The sequence below is a fragment of the Sinocyclocheilus anshuiensis genome, unplaced genomic scaffold (genome assembly GCF_001515605.1).
Source record: "Sinocyclocheilus anshuiensis isolate Anshui unplaced genomic scaffold, SAMN03320099.WGS_v1.1 scaffold963, whole genome shotgun sequence".
NCBI classification, from domain to species: Eukaryota; Metazoa; Chordata; class Actinopteri; order Cypriniformes; family Cyprinidae; genus Sinocyclocheilus; species Sinocyclocheilus anshuiensis.
The window spans coordinates 732,165-752,278 of NW_015544183.1; the positions used below are offsets into that span (position 1 = coordinate 732,165).

Genomic DNA, 20,114 nt, shown 5'->3' on the forward strand with positions numbered 1-20,114 from the left:
GTATTTCCTCAGCGACCAGCACGGATCAGCTCCAGGCATGACGAAGCAGATATCGTCCTCTTTTGGAAGGCCAAACAAAGTAGTTTCGCTTTCACAACGAAACACACAGCGCCTTCACGACATGGTGGCGGTGGCAACAATACTACATACAGCGAGAATAAAAGTTACGCCTTCTTTCTTTGCGTGAACATTTGGGCGGCGTTATGCAAATCTTCCCACATAGTGAGGTAGACATGTGGGGGCGTGTTAGAACGAGCCGTTTTAGGTAGGTGTGGCTGACTCTTAACTTTTATAAAGAATATCTCTTTGGATTTGAGACTTTAGTCTTTGCAACTTTACAGATCTTCTTTATGCACCAAGAGCTTGTAACACTCCAAAGAGAAAGGAAAAATTGAAATCGCATCATATGACCCCTTTAACGTGTTAGTTCATTATTGTAAAGTGTTACCTAAATAATGTATTTCGAGCGTTCACTTGAAAATATTACCAACATTTCAGCAAAATTACGTTGCTTTGTGCACGTTTTACGACACTTTCAAAGTGACATGTCCAGTGAATGGCATTAAAAGTGTGTTTAGTTTAGTCAGAAACAGGTGAGCGTGAATCTGACAATGTTTTATTGCGTTAGCAGTTGTATCGCACATTTGAAAATAACGTACAGTACACTAAAGTAAACCCAACCTAACGGATAGTGTTAACAAAAGCTAAAGTGAGATAAAAACACATTCTGTGCTTCTACAAATTTTTGAGCTCTTTTATTGTGACTAGTGTTTCATGGGACTCGTACCCAAGCACTCGCAAGTGTAATGCTGTACCAAGTGAGCTACTGAGCAAGTTTACTATGTGAGAAAAGCAATACATATGGAGCCGATTATATGACACAAACATCAAAATGTATTAGTTTAGATATCATGCACTATAGTAAAAACTGTTTTGAGGTCATAACATGGTATTGTGGAAGGAGCTGTGCAAAAATAAGCATTCATAAATTGATAATTTGCCGCGTAAACATAATTTGTGTGAAAACGAATAAAAGTTGTTGGAGTTTTACTACCACTATTGTTCATTTTAACTGGAAACTACATACTGAATTGTATGTACAGTAAATATATGTTTTTAGAGTTTTGAAAAAAATACTGTAGGTAGTCATGTTTTTCCAATAAGCCTATGTTGCAGCCAACCCTAGTGCTCTAGAGCCTCACTGGATCATAATCCGTCCTCGCTTGTCTGTCCTGGCAAAATGTGTTTCTAGCAGTGCAAACGGCTGAGTGGATACTGAGGCTGAATGATCCTTCGGTTCACATGAATCTAGTTTCCTCTTCCTCAGCTCCTTCCGGCCGGCCTTCTATTTCACTCCACCTGCTCCCCAGTGAGATCTTAGACACACATGCATATACGCTTGGGGAGTGTATGTGGCCCATCTGGGGTTAAAACTGAAGGGAAACCCATACCTGCATGTTTCACTGGCACCAAAGGCTCTGAGCATGGCCACAGGGGTTCTGGACAGGGAATATAGGGTTTCATGGTAGGAATAAATTTAGATCACTCTGGTTTTCACATGCAGTGTGCCCACGCACTGTGGTGTCTGTTTGAGGACCCCCATGAGGTGAACCACAAAGACTGGAGGATGGAGATAGCCACAACACCTGTCGCACTGCCATCATAAACTCAACCCTAGGAAACGCAGCCATTGTTAACAATTGAAATGATCACTATGGCCCATTGGTGGATCACACATTCTTCAGCATAAATCAATGCCCACTGAATCAGAAAATGACGGATCAAATCAGCAGGTGTCTGAGTGAATCTCATGAAACCTGTTAGGAACATGTCCAGGTCATATTTCACTCCAACATCAGGGACAATTTGGATTACAATAGTTTTCTTTGCATTGTGGCATTATTTTATGACAATTAAGCACATGGTCATAATTCTGCAGTTCATGCAAATACATTTTTTTTTTGTTATTGCTGTAATAAAATAATTGTATTATATTGTTGTTGATTACAGTAGTATTTGTTAAACTAGTAGGCCTATTTGTAAAGATTACTGTATGTATTGAGAATCTAATGAGAATCAATAAAAAAAAGTAACTAAAACATTATTTAGCAGATGCTTTCATCCAAAGTGACATACAAATGAGGGACATCACAAGCATTTTGTCACAGAGCACAGTCTCAACAATATTCCTAGTATAGCACAATACCAGGTTTATTAGAAAGCGGGGAAACGTGCTATAGAGTAGAGGAGAAATGCACAAAACAATTGTGGTCGCATTATATGTGACCACAAAACCTGTCTCAAGTGTCAATTTTTCAAAATTGAGATTTATACATCAACTGAAAGCTGAATACATAAGCTTTCCATTGATGTATGGTTTGTTATGATGGAACAATATTTGGCAGAGATACAACTATTTGAAAATCTGGAATCTGAGGGTGCAAAAAAATATTGAGAAAATCGCCTTTTAAAGTTGTCCAAATGAAGTCCTTAGCAATGCATATTACTAATCAAAAATTAAGTTTTGGTATATTTACAGGAGGAAATTTACAAAATATCTTCATGGAACATGATCTTTACTTAATATCCTAATGATTTTTGGCATAAAAGAAAATCTATAATTTTGACCCATACAATGTATTTTTGGCTATTGCTACAAATATACCCCAGCGACTTAAGACTGGTTTTGTGCTCCAGGGTCACAGATTATATATTCTTTAAACTTATAAGTCGACAGTAATTTTCATGTACATCTTTTAATGTAAACTGTAAAAAATACAAAATCTGCACATCTAAAAAAGTTCAAGACTTTGATTATTTTTTTTCTTACTATTTGTTGGTTTTGGTTCCATACTCACCTACCTTCTTCCGATATGTGTATCTCTGTTTCTTTTTCTTTCTTTTTACACTTTGCTAAAAAGAAATAATCAATTTTATTTCAAATGAATCCGATTTTCCAGTGTGAGGATATTCTGGGAAATCTATTCTGTTTGTTTATTGCCTCAGTTCACTTGGTATACTGCTGTTCATACAGTATAATGCGTGTGGGACAGTGATGCAACATTTTATCACACTGCACCACTACTTAGAAAAAGTTAGAAATTTAGAAAACAACTGAGCTACTGTCACAATAGTGAATAATGTAATAAAGTTAGTAGCATGGCTTCTTTTAGTTGAAAACAATAGTTCAATATGAGTGAAAATGCTGTCAGTTTTTTGTTGTATTACTCTAAAAATTTGTTGTGAATTTGGCATACATTTAACAATGATGAATCATACAAAAACAAGTTGAACTGAATCATGACCCATTTCCAGATTTCTTGCCGTGCCATATCATTTCGAAACCATTGTGATTGCAAATATTTACACATGCTTCTGAATTAGGCCTGGAGGCTTTTCTAGAATAGACTCCTCCAGTTTGTACAGCATGTACAAGACAAGGTTATTTGCACAACATCTGTCCATCAGCACTCCGACATCAACGGACTTCTGTTTGCTGTCACACCCGGACTCATTATCTCTTTACAATTCTATAGTGTTTGCTGCGTATGAAGGTCTCCAACCTGGATTCAAACAACCCCCGTCTTATTCATCCATAGCATGCTTTGAACTTGCAGCAAATGCAGCGAGCAAACAGACAACATACAGGAAGGAAAGAAAATAGCTTTAAGCGTGAATATTGGATTATTTATGCAAGCGTTCTACTTTGCATATTGCATATGTTGCATATCTTACATTTGTAAGATTACTGTTCTTCACTTGCTCACGAGTGAGAGAAATCCCACTCCATAGCAAAATTTGTGGCCAACTACAGATCCACTGAAAAGTTACTTTCAATATGTGTCTTTTTTAATATCATGAGTGTTTGGCCATAAGATACACTATATGGGCAAAAGTATTGCGACACGCCTCTCAGCTATTGAGTTCATGCGTTTCAGTCAGCTATGAAGCAGAAGACCACTATGGAGTGACAAATCACGCCTCACTGTTTGGCAGTCTGATGGCCGAGCCTGGGTTTGGCAGATGCCAGGAGAATGTTGCCTGACTGACTGCACTGTGCTAGCTGTAAAGTTTGGTGGAGGAGAGATAATGGTATGGGGCTGTTTTTCAGGGCTAAGCCCCTTACTTCCAGTGAAGGGAAATCTTAATGCTTCAGCATACCTTAATAATGCTGTGCTTCCAACTTTGTGGAAACAGTTTGGGGAAGGCCCTTCTCTATTCCACCTTGACTGTGCCCCAGTGCACAAAGCAAGGTCCGTAAAAGCATGGTTGGATGAGTTTGGTATGGAAGAACTTCACTGGCCCACACAGAGCCCTGACCTCAACCCCATCGAACACCTTTGGGATGAACTGGAATGGAGATGATCAGTCAGGCCTTCTTGTCCAACATCAGTGTCTGAACTCACAAATGCTCTACTGCATCAATGGGCAAAAATTCCCACAGAAACACTACAAAATATTGTGGAAATCCTTCCCCGAAGAGTGGAAGCTGTTATAGCTGCAAAGGGGGGACCAACTCCATATTAATGTCTATGTATTTAGAATGCAATGCCATTAAAGTCCCTGTTGGTGTAATGGTCAGGTGTCCCAATACTTTTGTCCATATAGTGTATATGTTAAATGAAAACAAACATGACTTGTAACATTAGCCCTTTATATTTGTGCTACCCTTAGAAAAATTGAAAGATATCAGAGCAGTCTAAAGGTGCGTTTACACGGCAGCGCGAGAACAATTGTACTAAAATGGAAAAGTTTTTCCTTTGCTTTTTTATAAAAAGTTTCTCGTACAGACTACAACTTTGTCAAAACGATCCCCCTTCACATGGATCCATGAACGGATGTCACTTGTGAACTACTATGCAGCACTATTCCTATAGACGGAACGTGTAATAAGCACGTGTATGATATCAACATTTTCACAAATTCGTGTTTTCATAGTTTACTCGAAGACGGTAACGGTATCATTTTCAAAATCTTGCACTTTGAAACCCGTTTTCAAAAGTTCGCTTTTCAGACTCCCAAAACACCGTTATCGTGTCAATTAACGCCAAACGGCTGTTAACTCATTACGAGAACAGATTCTTTTGGTTTTAAATGTTAAACTAATTCTTCAGCTGTCTATGTTTAAGAGATTACGCTTCATGTTGTTGTTTGGGCCGCTCTCGGTTATCAGTTTGTACTTTTCAGCTGTTGCACTGATAGCGCAGGAAAGCCAAGCTTGCATTGTTCAAAGCTCTGTGTTTCCAGGGATACAGGTCTTACACTTGGCCAGATTACATGGAAAATGCTTCCCATTCCAGGGCCACTGAATGAATTTGAGCTTACACACGTATTGTGTCTCACATACCAGCCCCTTTATCTGAAATAGTCACACGATTAAGTGAGCATGTCAGATGGGGGGTAAATGAACTTCTCGTAAGTGTATACTTGATTCGCATATCGATAATTATAACTTCCTGTGTATAGGGAATAATTTAGCAGTGTGTTTAGTGGAAACGCACACAGGACGTGTGATGTAAGAGGCTGGCTGTGAGCGCCGGGTTTGAAGGCATGTAGGGGTTGGGCCCTGGGCAATGGTGAATTCTTGTGATGTTCGGGCAAAGCTCATACGGGCGGAGACATGAGCACATTCCTCTCCTCCCACCGCACACGCTCCCCTCGTGCCCATCACCACAGACACACGCGCTTCCTGGCCGTCCCCCAACACACACATACACACCCTGCACTAACATCCACCGGAGCGCAAAACCCAATACTGGATGAGCACGGCCAAGAATGCTAAATCACTCGGTCGGGATAGTGATGATGGAGATCGGGGGGAATCATTTCCTGTAACACATCATAAAACTTTTCATATTAAAGTACATGTAGATTATTAAGGATGGAAAAAGAACAGGTATAAACTTTCCACTTTCCCGGTCAGATGTCAGACTTTTATGAAAACATGCCACAATTTACCCCTAAAATAAATTACATTTTGCATTTTTAAGACCTTTAATATTCTTTCTGTTTTCATAACACTTTTTCCCTTCAGCATTTGTCCTCATTACTCTCAATAATGAATGTAATTAGATTCACATTAATGTTTTTACTGTATTACTCTTAAAATGACTTTAAATTAATTCTGCCATAATGTACTTCACATTTTAAATTAAGTTAGTGTATTCACCCTTGACAGACTGACCAAGATGGAGAACTGATAGTAAAGCAAATGAAAAATTAAAGGGATAGGTCACCACAAGATGAAAATTTTGTCATTTCCTCACCCTCGTGTTGTTCCAAACCTACATGAGTTTCTTTCATCTGTTGAGCACAAAAGAAGATAATTTGAAGAATGCTGGTAACCAAACAGTTGCTGGTAGCCATTGACTTCTATAGTATTTTTTACAATCTGTGGAAGTCAGTGGCTACCAGAAACAGTTTGCTTACCAACAATATATATATTTTTTTGTGTTCAACAGATGAAAGAAACTCATACAGATTTGGAACAACATGAAGGTGAGGAAATTATTACAAATCTTTCATTTTTGGGTGAACTATCCCTTTAAGATAACTAATTAATTGACAGTTTGTCTTCCTCTGATTTTTCCAGTGTCTCTCACTGAAAGCTGGTCACACTAAATTAGCTTTCCTTCAGGCAAGATCAGCATCTTAGTATGCACTAGCTGTTGTTTACTACACTCAACAGGCTACATAACGCACATGCCTTCTTCAAGTGACAAACTCTCACAGACAAGCTAGAGCTTATGTGATCTGAAGGACTTGTTTACTTCATTTGAAGAGGAATTATCATTGACGATTGCTGTTATGCAGTAATTTCTGAACTCTATTGTTTACACAATTGCCAAAGAAAAAAACATAACAGGATACCTAACAAGAGCCAAAGAATAATAAAAATATATACCAAACATTATATTAAATGTATTCTTCTCTTCACCATTTCATTTTCCTCAGTAGAAACATCTCCAGCACCCTCAGTCAGTAACTGCACGTGTGAACTTGGTCATGGAAAATGTGCTGAAAACGGTGATTGCAGGTGAGTGGATTCGTCAGGGTGAAATATGGGCTTGAGACTTTCAGGTGTTTTGGTGAAGTATATCTGACCTGTGCAAGCCTGTTCCCGCTCACTACTATTGTAGAAGAAGAAAACCGTAAACAGATTAACAGTACAATGAACATGGCATGTAGGGTTGACTCTTGCCTCTGTGCGGCAGGTGTGATCCGGGATGGGGTGGACCGCGTTGTGATGACTGCGTGCGAATGCCCGGATGTGTCCATGGCACCTGCCATCAGCCCTGGCAGTGCACCTGCATGGACGGGTGGGCGGGGCGATTCTGTGACAAAGGTGATTACTTATTCATGACTTTAAGTGGCAGACACTTTAATAGATTGACATAACAGCGCTGACTTGTTTTCGCAGATATTTACGTGTGCTCCAGAGAGCAGCCGTGTCAGAATGGGGCTACTTGCGTCTTGAATGACTCTGGGGATTATAGCTGCTTATGTCCTGAAGGCTTTCATGGGCGGGACTGTGAACTGAAAACTGGGCCTTGCCAAAAGACTAAGTAAGTGTTTTTTTTCTTTTCATGTGTAATGTAAATGCATGTTTGTGTGTTCAAATGTACTCACCTGCCTAACATCACAAAGCTGCGGAAGAACAAAACGAACCATTTTTAGAAGGACTTTCTGATTACAACGTTTCAATGAACTCTTTTTTTGTAAGATCAGTGAATAGTGGTTTGTTCATGATTTGACCCCTTTAAGTAAACATTTTGTTAAGCTATGATCCTTAATCTATCAGCACACAAGTCCAGATGCACTGGCACAGGTAGCACAACAGCCTGGTCAATTTGCAGCCTCCAAAGTGCAATCATGTAATTCAATGGGCTCATTACTGGCCCTGTAAGAGACTGCTAATACTGACACACTGCAGCTCTGCCCCTACTGTTCTTCCCATGACGACCAAAACAAACTGACTGAGAGGTTTCCAGGTAAAACGATGCTGCAGGACTGGACCAGTTGCAACAATGTTCTAGAAACAACAAATTATTACTTGAAATATTACAGTATATGGTTTAGCCTGTGAATATGAATGATGTATTAAGTATGTTTTCACATGTCAAAAGTTTAATATGCAAAAACAACTAAATAAATAAGCCATTCACAGGAAGATTCCTCTCAAAAATATAAATCGTGACTCTTTGGAAGATCTGTTTGCTCGAGCGTTTAGACCTGCTTGACATATCAACACTGGCTCAGCCAATGGCATTACATTAGGGCAGAGCTTTCTGTTTGTCCAACCAATGGCAGTAGAAAAGGAAATCATAAGGAATTTAACCATTGTGGTTCCAATACTGATTCCTTAAAGGGTTAGTTCACCCCAAAATGAAAATTCTGTCATTAATTCCTCACCCTCATGTCGTTCCAAACCTGTAAGACCTCCGTTCATCTTCGGAACACAAATTAAGATATTTTTGATGGAATCTGAGAGCTGTCTGACCCTCCATAGACAGCAACGCAACTGAAATGTTCCCAGAAAGAAACGTAAGCAAGGACATCGGTAAAACAGTCCATGTGACATCAGTGGCTCAACTTCAATTTTGCGAAGCTACGAGAATACTTTTTGTGCGCAAAAACAAAAATGACGACTTTATTCAACAATTCTTCTCCCCCGAGTTACTGTCTTCCGCAACGCTGATTACGTTCTTGGGTACTCTCCAAAATGGTAGAAGACGTAACTCGGGGGAGAAGAATTGTTAAATAAATTATGTAATTTGTTTTTGCGCATAAGTATTCTCGTAGCTTTGCAAAACTGAAGTTGAGCCACAGATGTCACATGGACAGTTTTACCGATGTCCTTGCTACGTTTCCGTCTGGGAACATTTCAGTTGCGTTGCTGTCTATGCAGAGTCAGACAGCTCTCAGATTCCATCAAAAATATCTTAATTTGTGTTCTGAAGATGAACGAAGGTCTTACGGGTTTGGAACGACACGAGGGTGAGTAATTAATGACAGAATTTTCATTTTGGGGTGAACTAACCCTTTAATAGTTCCATTTAAGAATTGTTTTGTACTTTTGAGGAAGAAATATTTAGAGAAATTAAATTGCATTTACATCGCTCAGCAGCCTATTGCCAAATGATGATGTTGTTCAGATTTCAACTGAAAAAAAAAAAAGAGCAAATACAAGTAATACAGTTCTTTCAGGTGGTGTTTGCACAGGCATATTTAGCAATAATTTGTTACTCATTGAGTCTTTTTAAGTCTCTTTCATTTAGTAACCACTCCTATTGTTCATTAATCGGACTACGCTCGCTACGAGTCCAAAGTATGCTTCAGCTTTGACTAAAATGTTAAGTGAATGCATACAGCCGAACACATAGCTTTTCAAAGTACTGTAGACTCCATTTAATAGCACGCAAGAACACAGGTACTCGAAACACAACGTTTTTTGAAATCACTAAAAAACCCCGGCTTGTAAGTGTTATTCTTTCAGGAATCGGACTACACTGGTTGCTGTTATGTTGTAGTAGCACTGTTGAATAGTAGTCGTTTAATGTGGTGTTCCATCCAATCGGTTTTGGATTTTTATTTTTTAAATGGAACTAGTTGTGAATAAAAATCAGTTCTCAGAAAGCTTTTTTTTGCAATTTGGTGACAATAGTGGTCCAGAAAACACACACTTGATGTCGATGAGGCAAATCAGGCCTAAAATCTTGTAGTGTGTGGGTATGGTAAACAACAGATATTTTCAATTCTTACATTTATTGCTGCAGGTCCCCCTGCAAGAATGGCGGCCTCTGTGAGGATCTGGGTGGTTACGCTCCAGAACTGTCTTGTCGATGCCTGGCTGGCTTCACGGGGCCCGCCTGCCAACAGATATTTTCAATTCTTACATTTATTGCTGCAGGTCCCCCTGCAAGAATGGCGGCCTCTGTGAGGATCTGGGTGGTTACGCTCCAGAACTGTCTTGTCGATGCCTGGCTGGCTTCACGGGGCCCCGCTGCGAGACCAACATGGATGACTGCCTGATGCGCCCCTGTGCCAACGGCGCCACCTGTTTGGATGGTGTGAACCGTTTTTCCTGCCTGTGCCCTGCAGGTTTCACCGGCCGTTTCTGCACCATCAACCTAAACGACTGCGCCAGCCAGCCCTGCCTCAACGGAGGACGCTGTATAGATCGAGTCTCGACCTTCCAGTGCTTCTGCTCTCCAGGTTACACTGGAAGAACTTGCGAGATTCAAGTCTGGGAGTCGGAACCTCAAGCTGTGTCTCCGTTCAGGGGCGAAGGAGACCGACTTACTCGGAGCAAACCTGCTCTAGTCAATCGCTCCCACGGGACCACTCTTAGTGGAGAGGAGAGACGCTCGTTCAAAATTTCAGTGGTGACTCAGCATGGGGCAGAAGGGCTGTCAGAGCTGCAGCTCATCATCCTGCTGGTGTTGGGGGGCATGACTTTGGCCGTGGTGGCACTAACAGCTGGTCTGGTGTTGCGCGGACATTGCCAGGACCGATCGGCTCGCTGTCGGTGCAGACCTGCCCCCGCTCACCATCGCCCATTCCACCGATGTCGGACAAACCCTGTGCCTGCGCAACAGGAATGCAAGATCAGTTTCCTCCAGTCTCCGGCTCCAGCCGAGCTCGAGAAGAAGAGGCTGAACACCGACATCTTTTAGCCGCAGAGATCATGCAGCTGCTATTGTTGAAGTAAAGGGCCACTTCTGACCTCTCAAAAGATAAGACAGTACTGATGAATCTGAGAGTTGGTCGTTGAAAAAAGGTGGTCATTATTCAGAGTGATTACACAGAAATAAAGAACCAATTAGTATTTTATTTTAATCAGAGATGTCACAAGTGAGGCATGTACTGCTGAGGGAACATTAGGTCAGGTAGAGTCGACATGAAATCAATAGTGCTCGTACCTGGTCTTGGAAAATTATTCCAAGTATTCCAAGACTTGTTTGTGTAATATTTCATCAAAAATGTAATAACTTGCTCTGCCACTGAAAATCATTTTGGCTGATCTCACCAAGCAATATTTTTGATGGAAACCCTGAACCATAGAGAGTCTATTTCCTTCACCCAATTTTTTTCTCTGTATTTTGGTTTTTAACCTTTTTTTTATTCAATAAAGGCAACACTTGTTAGCTTGCTAGCTAACAGTAATCATGTAATACCAACCTCAGCCACCAGATGCCAAGAAAATGTTTACACAGGAAAAAAAAATCCACTTTAAATATGGTTAGTTAACATTAACAATGACAAATTATTTTAAATCTTACTGTTCATTTCAACATTAGTAATTGAATTCAAAAGTATCAGTTAATATTATTTAATAGGCCTAAGCTAACCTGAACTAACAATAAACAGTTGTATTTTTATAAACATTAACAAAGATTAATCAATTTTGTAAAGTTACAAAAAAAAAAAAGTTAAAAAACAAACAAAAAACAAATTAGAGAATTATTTTAGAGGAAATAGACTTTTTTTCACCTTGTGTTTCAGGACTTTCTTAATTTTCATACGGAGAGCACTTTTTAATATCCAATCAGTTAAAAATGGATCAAATTGAATGACACCTTACCCTTTTTCTTGTTTTAATATACTGTGTAACCTGGAAATACAGTATGTCACATTATGAAGGTAAAGTGGGTTGCAGATGCTGTTTCATGTTGACTGGGAACTACTGTATTTGCTGATATGATGTCTGTACTCAAAGAGTAAACAGTAGCACTAATGGGCTGCATGTAAAAAAAGGGAAGCACTAAACCACCCAAATATATCAAAACTTCCATTATGTTACATTAGTACTGTATGTATATAATCAAGCCACGTTGCTAAAAGTGCTTTTAATTTCAGATGTATGTGTAGCCATTTTCGCCAAGTGTTCAAACTGTAAAATATTTCATTGTGAGTGAGTATATGCCAAGTAAGTTTTATTCTTTTTGCTTTATGAAAATGTTTTAAATGACAATGTAACGTTCCCTTTAACATTATAGTGACGCTCATTTAAGCAGGTTATTAATATAAATTTTATGGGAACGTTTTTCGTGATACATAACGATACTCGTTTAAGCAGGTATTTAATATAAATTTTATGGGAACAATTTTCGTGATACATAACGATACATTAACAGCAGTATTCTTAAGTGTAAATATAATTTATGTAATTTATTGGTGAAATGTACATTTGTTTTGTATTGTTATGTGTATTTTTATACAGATCTGTGTGTATTAAAGTTTTGAACTGTGTAATAGTTGAACTATGCCTAAATTACTCAGTCATAAACTACAAAAATGTCTTTGTATAACAGTTGCCATGACTAAATTAACTTTTCTATGCAACACACTCCATCCCCTTTAGCCCTGAATTTGACCATCACATAATGCATGACAAACAGTGCCATGATTTTTAACTGACTTTTTTGAGCTGAAAAAAAAAACTTTTTGCTTTGCATTGTCACATTTTAAAGTTGTGAGAGTCGGACTTGTAACCCGAAGGTTGTGGGTTCAAGTCTCAGGTCCGGCAGGAATTGTCGGTGGGGAAAGTGAATAACCAGCACTCTCTTCCACCCTTAATACCACGAGGTGAGACCCTTGAGCAATACGTGTTCAGTACTGTATTTGTGACCCTGGAGCACAAAACCAGTCTTAAGTCACTGGGGTATATTTTTAGCAATAGCCAAAAAAACATTGTATGGGTCAAAATTGTCGATTTTTCTTTTATGCCTAAAATCATTAGGATTTTAAGTAAAGATCATGTTCCATGATATTTTGTAAATTTCCTACCGTAAATATATCAAAACCTAATTTTTGATTAGTAATATGCATTGCTAAGAACTTCATTTGGACCACTTTAAAGCCGATTTTCTCAGTATTTTGATTTATTTTTGATTGCACCCTCAGATTCCAGATTTTCAAATAGTTGTATCTCTGCCAATATCCTAACAAACCACACATGTACTTGGCCACACCTCACGTCACAAGCACACAATCTGTGCACTACCAATGCTTTAGAAAATAAAGACATCAAGTGACCCCTGGTGGACAATTCAAAACAATGATAGTTTGTGGATCTCAACCCTTTTTCATGACACTCCCCCCCACAGTGAGATATTTATGTACCATCATTTATTTACAGTGTGTTACCCAATGTAACACCAGCGTTTAGCTGAAAGAGATTTATTCACATGTAAGTAACAATACACCGCTTAATTTACATTCTCACTGAAAATGTAATATAAAATGCCCACCAAAGGAAGACTGTCCTACTCACTTTGTAAAATGAGAGGTGAAGCATATAGAAGTTGCACTTATCTGTTATGATTCACTGAAATGTGCTCATCAGTTCTTGGTGATACTATCAAAATATTTCTCCAAGATACTCTCGACTTCATCCTCTGTGTAGTCCTGGACTTGGAAGAGTGAGTTTGTCGATGCTCCTCTGATCATGGCAGACAGCACTGGAGAGTGGGAGATGAAAAATATTTATGTGGATATCTATTATGTGGAGAAAGTCTTAATACCTTTTCCAGAAGAAGGTCTGAAGAGACCGAAAACCCTCTTGTTCACTGCTACAGCTCGACCGAGCTCATAACCGACTCCTAAAGATGGCTGTCTCACCTCAGCTACTATCACTGAGACAGAGACGGAAAAACTGCACTGAATCCCTCAGATTGTGATGGAGCCTGATACAACAGAATTAAGACAGAGAACATGGTTAATGATAAAAGGCCTGAAGCAAAATGACTTTTTTAGTGTAACTGTAAATACACCATTCTTCAGGTCATGTTACATGTGTCTTTTTATTTCTATAAAGTACATGTGATATATAATTTACATGTATTATCATTTATATTGTTATTAACTTAGGTTGAGCTCACAGCGCTGTACTGCTTTCAACGGATAAACATCATGACAACAGAACCTTTTCCCGCTCGAACACACGTGTGGCGATATTCACGGTATTCACAACACTTCATGCGGCACTATTAATGAAAACGGTTTTTATATATAATTTACTACAAGATATTTAATTATGCGCCCTCATAGATTTATTTATTTTACCTTTTTTTTCCATTAAAGAATTAAAAAGAAAACACATGGACACCAAGGGCCCCATATCAAACGACTTAAAATATATAGGTTACAGTAATAAAAAAAACAAAAAAAAAACGAATTAAGCTAATATTTTCTAAATGAAAATAAACGAGGAAAAAAATTAAAAATAAATTCCTAATCTTTAAGATTTATAACTCGTTAGATTGTAATTTCCAATTTTGCTTTAATATATATTAAATGTACCTAATAAAATTATAAGGTTAAAAATTAAACTCACATAAGTGACTTATAAGTCTAAATGAATGACTACATATCTGCGCAGGAGAATATTTCAGGAATATACTTCAGGAAGAATATTTTGGATGTTTTTTCATGCGGCAGTGTCAATGAAGATGGTTGTTTTGGTCTTGTTTTTACGGTCTATGCACTGGTTTTGTTTCAGAAGAGCATCAAAGAGATGGATATTATAATTCTGCAGGAGACATGGAGCAGGGCAGACACCATCACCCGCTGCCCACCCAACTACAGAGAAATCATCCTACCATCACAAAAACTCAACACAGTCCGACAGGGAAGAGACTCAGGAGGACAAATCATCTGGCCTTTAACGTTGGTTTGCCAATCCGCCAAAAAAACTCGAGAGAAGAAGAAGAAGAAGACGACGTATCGTGACGCAATCAATGCGCAGTTGTGCTTCTGCGCAGTACCGGAAGCAAATAACGGCCTAAGCGGGCAGCACTCCAGATACAGACAGATCTGCTCAAAACATTTGGATAAAAGAGCTCGCCAGAAGAAACAGGTAAGAGAAAACAATCAGAGATCTTTCACGGCATGTTGCTTTATATGGTAAACCGTCGTATTCGTAACTCGGTACCCTGGAATTGTAGGTGTATGTGACCAAACGGGACTTTATAGCTTAAGCTTACTTTGACAGGCGGATGTTGGCTCTATACAACATACACAACATGTAAGAAACGTATATATTTTTCTAGCATGTCAAGAGGCGAGCAGTGTTTATGTAACAGCTGTCAATGCCTCTGCCGAAATGAAAGAGTCTCGCATGCGCGCTGTGTCTGTTAGCAGCTCTTGAATGGAAGTGGCGAGGGCCCGAGGGATGGGTCCAGAGAGAATCTTGCCGAACTCCGAGGATGATGTGGTGCAGGACCGGCCTTTAGACGCCGCGGCGCCGGAGGAGTGGAGCGGAGAGGACATGGAGGAGGAGGAGGAGGAAGGAGGCGCTGGGGACGAGGACGATGCTGGATATTATTATCAGCCTCTGAATCAACACCCAGACGGGATGAACGGCTCACACACAGAGCCCGCGGATGAAGGAACCACCGCAGAGCAGCTTCAGGAGGTCCAGGACAGAATAGAGGTACAGTACAAGGGAGTCTTCTTTCTGACTGTTGCAGGCACCCTCATCTTTCTGGTTAGCCGGTGTGGACTAGTGTTGGTGTACCCTACCCACTAATTGCTTGTTGTCATCTTTATGATCATTTTGCAGGCCATGGGTCTGTTCCTGCCCCAGCCTCCTCCTCCCGACAGCGATGAAGAGGAGGAGCCTGAAGGAGCCGCTGCTCATAGAAGTCATGCGTCCATTCCCATGGATGCAGGTGAGAAAGAGAACAGACTTCACATTTGTTGCATTAGTTCGTGGGAGCAAAATATATAGGATAAACTACAAAGCAAATCTGCTATTTAAAAAAAACTGCTTGATTGTTTTTATCATTGCAAAATGTAAACCATACTGTCATCCAGCTTTAATCTGCTAAATGTGACTAATGCATGAAGATTTTAAGATATTGTAAACATTAATATGATTTTCTGTAAAGCTGCTTTGAAACAATGCAGCTATATTATATTTATATACATATGAACTTGGTTGACTGATATTTTTAAATGCCTGTTATAAAGAATACAACTTAATACTAGCAAACAAACAAAACGAACTAACAAAATTGTTGAATTTAACTTGAGTAATACTACTAGTATTATTCAAAACAGAAAATTTGCACAATTGGAATTTTGGATTTAACAGGTGGAATGATGCAAGTACACAAAATTGTTGAATTCAACAGTAATATTAGTTTGTAATATTGGTAAAAAAAAATGTATGCACAATTGGAATTTATAGGTCAGATTAAACGAAAGTACAAAAAATGTTTAGCTTGACTGACATTAGTGATATTTCAGACAGAAAATGTGCAGTTGGAATTAACAGGTGGAATTTTTAAACATTGTCAAAATTCAGTTTTTAACGTGTCAAAAATACAGATGATTAATTTAATGTTGTGGCCTTTTAATGTCCAGTATTAAAAATCTGTACTATTTTCCTTAAATGTAAAATAAAACACTAAAATCAGTCCTTTTAAAAACTTAAATTAGGCTTCGCATTATACTGTGTTTTTTCTCTACCATAGATTATATTGTGTTTTTAAAGACTTAAAAGGATCAGTCGATGACAGCAAAGGTAAACTAAATACAAAAATTAGTATGCACAATAAAATATCCATTATCTTATACCAATATAGATACATTTAAAATAAAAAAAGCGGTAATATCAACGAATGCATTTACTGATATATTGGTTGATATTAGCATTATAAAATATATGTTAGCAATATATATTTTAGGTATCAATATCTTTTTTATTTTTGTCATCACAGATCACGTTGAGCTGGTGAAAACGACCATGGCGGCTGTAAATTTGCCGACACTAGGAATTCCTGCCTGGGCCCAGGAAATCTCTGACGACCAGTGGAAGGACATGGTCCAGCAGACGCTTCAGTCCAGACAAAGCTCTGCAGGCCTGAGACTAGAACGCAAGTGAAACCTTTTCAAGAGCCTCGTCTTACACTGCAGAAACAGAGATTCTGACATTCGCTCATCTCAAACAAATCAAAAGGCATATTGATCACCTTAGCTGTGGTTTATACAAACTGTGGACTTGAAATTCTTGAATCTAATAGTTTGCCTTTTAATTGCTTTGAACTAATACACAGCAAGTGTCCAGTTGATGCAGCTACACAGTAGGCAAAACCTGTCCTGAAAAACCATGTTTTTTTAACCCAGTTGTATTAATTATGCAGTGTTCTTGTGCTTTTTTTTGTTTGTTTGTTTGTAAAGTGGAGAATTTTGCAACTTAGAGGTTGCTTTTGTATGACGGTTTAGACATGTAATGGTGCATCTGAGTAATAATCAAATCTAAATCAATCTGACTGTTGATACCTGTGCAATGAGTGACTGATCCTTTATGTATCTCACACGGCTTGAGCAACACAAATGGCCGTCACATCTTTTGTGTTTCTTTATTTTTGTTCTGTACATACATGAACATCTGTACAAAATATGACTTTCATACTATGTAATGCTCAACCTAATTAAAGTACAACATATGTACATATGACCTGGAAAGCAGCTTAAGATTAGTGTCAGACTTGAGAAGGCCTGGGAGATGAGGGAAAGGGAAGGGTGAGTGTGGAGAGACCCATACTTTCTTTATTTCCCTCTGTTTCTTGTTGCTGCCACACAAGCTGAACACTGGCCCCATCCGCCTGTCGAGCTGCATTGAAAAAGGAAGCATGCTGCGTTCAAGAGTGAAGTTGCCTCTGATTGTTTCTGGAATGTTTTGGTCTATGTAGAGGCAGCCATGTTGGCAAATCATGCTCTTGATTGCACGGACAAGTCATTCCCGTGTGCTGATAGGCCGAGGTGACGTTACAACACTTCAAACAGCTAATGATTTAAAGACTTCACCTCTGCACTGCATACTAATAGGCTGTTACAGCACGAGTCGAAACGTATGCACGTGTTTGAAGCAATGGAAGAAGTGTAGCAGCTTGAATGCACAGCAAGTGGACGTCAAGGCGAATTACAGTGGGACCTTTGAGCTGCGCATCGGATAGAAATAACAGCCTGTAGGAGGGGTAAATGTTCCCTCACTATTGGAATGATCAGTCACACTTCACGAGACAGACCTTTACAGCAGAGAGGGGACATCATGCATCAGAATGGAGTCGTACAAGCAAACAGAATGAAAGAAAAGATTAACTTGGAGCATAAAAAAGGAATACTGATGGGCATGGGGTGGGCAAGGGTGCAATCATAAGCAATTTACATGACAATATACAGTACACAAGTATTTGCAACAGCAATTGCAGGCTGTCAGTTTTCCGTATATTAAGCCTGGACAAGCGAGTATCTTTCTCTAAGTATATAGTCCTATTAGGAGGATTGTATAGCGCTTGATCATACACTAGACCAGTCCATGTTTTCTATACTGTTCTAATTCCTGAAAAAAATATTGCTTTAAAGTGAAAAAAAAACGGCAACAACAAAAAACGTACAATCTTGGACAGGATGGTAATTCCTGATCTTGTTTCCTTTTCAAAGGCTCAAAGGGAGTTTTTTGTTCTTTTCTAGTTTTTATACATCACTGAAACCTATGGAGCAAAAACAAGACACCAAAAAAAAAAAACTAGGCGGTGAAAAAAGGACGTTTCGATTTGATTGGTATCGGGTCAAGAGGTATCAGTCTTAAAACGAAAATAAAACATGGATGCATACAAACATAAGTGCAGTGTGGACCAATAGGCCATTGGTGCATGCGTTTAGAGCACAGACTGTATACTACTTTTACAGCATTGTCATCAAGCGCTCTGCTGGTGGTGTTTAGAGATGATTGCTTCCACAAATCTCCCTTACATTTGACGATCATTATCACAATCACTGGGAAAACAGCAAACGGATTAGGTCGAACTCTTCAGCCTCTGCCTCTTAATATGTGGCCATGACCTCAAAAATGACTTCTCCAGATGACTACCTGAAGCATTTATAGCACCAGGCCACTATGGAGAATTTTTTTTTTAAATACCCTCTCAGGTGTACGTCTAGGGAAGCATCTGAAATAAGATTTGCAATTCCTTGTGGGTTGAAATCTCCAATTTGCATGTCTAATTTATAAAGCTGCTTTCTCCATATAGTGTATTGTATGACAACAAGAACAACCCTGCTCGCTCCCGCTTGGCTACAGTCCCTATGCTGAGCACACACACAGGAAAATCCAACACAGGGTCACCATCTCCACTGCGGTCTTCATTTATCTTGAGTGACATGATTCATTTAGTTAAGTTTGGCCCCTTCATTGCCAACACAGAGAACAGATTTACAGAGGCAGTGATTGGAATACAGGAGAAGCTCTCAAGCAGTGGTAAAACCAGGATAGGGAACATGCGGACAAATGGAGACAGCACAAAGTGGACAAAATAAAGCGGAGTGTGGAGAGAAAAGCAAACCACAACACGAGCATACTTTCATCATTTGTAACCCACACTGCTTTCTAACAACCCAGTGCTGGCTTCTGTTTGGCGTGAGGATCAGCAGCTATGGATTTGTGAAGACTTTGGAAAGTGTTTGTGCGCACATAGAGGGCGGGACAGAGTTTATGGGAGCTCTCCACTGCTCTGTGGGCTGGATTTTTCACAGACGGGGCTCTCCAACAGCGAGGGAGGAAGAGAGTATGGATAGAGGCAGAGGAATAGAGAGGTGGGTTACAGCAGGCGACAATTTTGGACCAAGACGAGAGGGACAGTTTAGGCGCGGTGGAGGGTGGCGGTGCTCCCCGGTCAGAGGGCTTCCTGGTTGGCCGTCAGGTACTCCTCCGGTCGCTTGTGAGCTTCCAGGGCTTTTATAGTATACACGTCCTGCGGCAGCTCAGACTTTCGCCTCATCAAAACCTTTTCTTTCTTGATTTCTTTCAACCCCTATAAAGAAAACGGTTATATTACTGAGACCGTGCACCTTACAGCTAGACTAAAGGCCAAAGTATACTTCAGTTTTGACACTAACACTTACAGCTGAATGCATAGCCTTTCTAAGTATACTCCATTTGTGTGAAAAAAAATTTTCTCCAAACATTGACAGATAAAAATGTCTTTGCACTTTTTAAACTAGAGTTTTGGGTACCACTTATCTCTAAAATCTGGCTGCGCGTTGCGTGCACTGTGCACATTCCATAGCATACATGTAAAAACACACACACACACACACACACA

The 20,114-nt window shown here is 39.4% G+C and overlaps 3 protein-coding genes across 7 annotated transcripts in view; 2 read left to right on the forward strand and 1 right to left on the reverse strand.

The window, feature by feature from the left end:
- LOC107696386 (protein delta homolog 2-like) overlaps positions 1-11,255 on the forward strand; it is a 45,385-nt gene extending 34,130 nt beyond the window's left edge. Inside the window, exons 3-6 of the mRNA XM_016496696.1 lie at positions 6,940-7,036; positions 7,215-7,345; positions 7,421-7,565; positions 9,911-11,255. Of these exons, the coding sequence (XP_016352182.1) occupies positions 6,940-7,036; positions 7,215-7,345; positions 7,421-7,565; positions 9,911-10,676 (1,139 nt within the window). The 3' untranslated portion in view covers positions 10,677-11,255. The remainder of the gene's footprint in view (positions 1-6,939; positions 7,037-7,214; positions 7,346-7,420; positions 7,566-9,910) is intronic.
- Positions 11,256-14,750: 3,495 nt separating this feature from the next.
- Positions 14,751-18,377, forward strand: LOC107696388 (male-enhanced antigen 1-like). 5 transcript variants are annotated; one of them, XM_016496699.1, is made up of 5 exons: positions 14,751-14,860; positions 14,996-15,028; positions 15,142-15,436; positions 15,566-15,674; positions 16,728-18,377. In XM_016496699.1, the coding sequence occupies exons 3-5, from the start codon at positions 15,152-15,154 to the stop codon at positions 16,889-16,891; spliced, it is 558 nt and encodes a 185-aa protein (XP_016352185.1). In that variant the 5' UTR covers positions 14,751-14,860; positions 14,996-15,028; positions 15,142-15,151; the 3' UTR covers positions 16,892-18,377. The 5 variants fall into 5 exon arrangements, with proteins under 5 accessions (XP_016352185.1, XP_016352186.1, XP_016352187.1 ...); XM_016496700.1 differs by having other exon boundaries at positions 15,145-15,436; XM_016496701.1 differs by lacking the exon at positions 14,996-15,028 and having other exon boundaries at positions 15,142-15,270; positions 15,304-15,436.
- Positions 18,270-20,114, reverse strand: part of LOC107696374 (serine/threonine-protein phosphatase 2A 56 kDa regulatory subunit delta isoform-like) — a gene marked incomplete at its 5' end in the record, with an annotated part of 40,091 nt that continues 38,246 nt past the window's right edge. The window contains one exon of the mRNA XM_016496674.1: positions 18,270-19,823. Within this exon, the coding sequence (XP_016352160.1) occupies positions 19,686-19,823 (138 nt within the window). The remainder of the gene's footprint in view (positions 19,824-20,114) is intronic.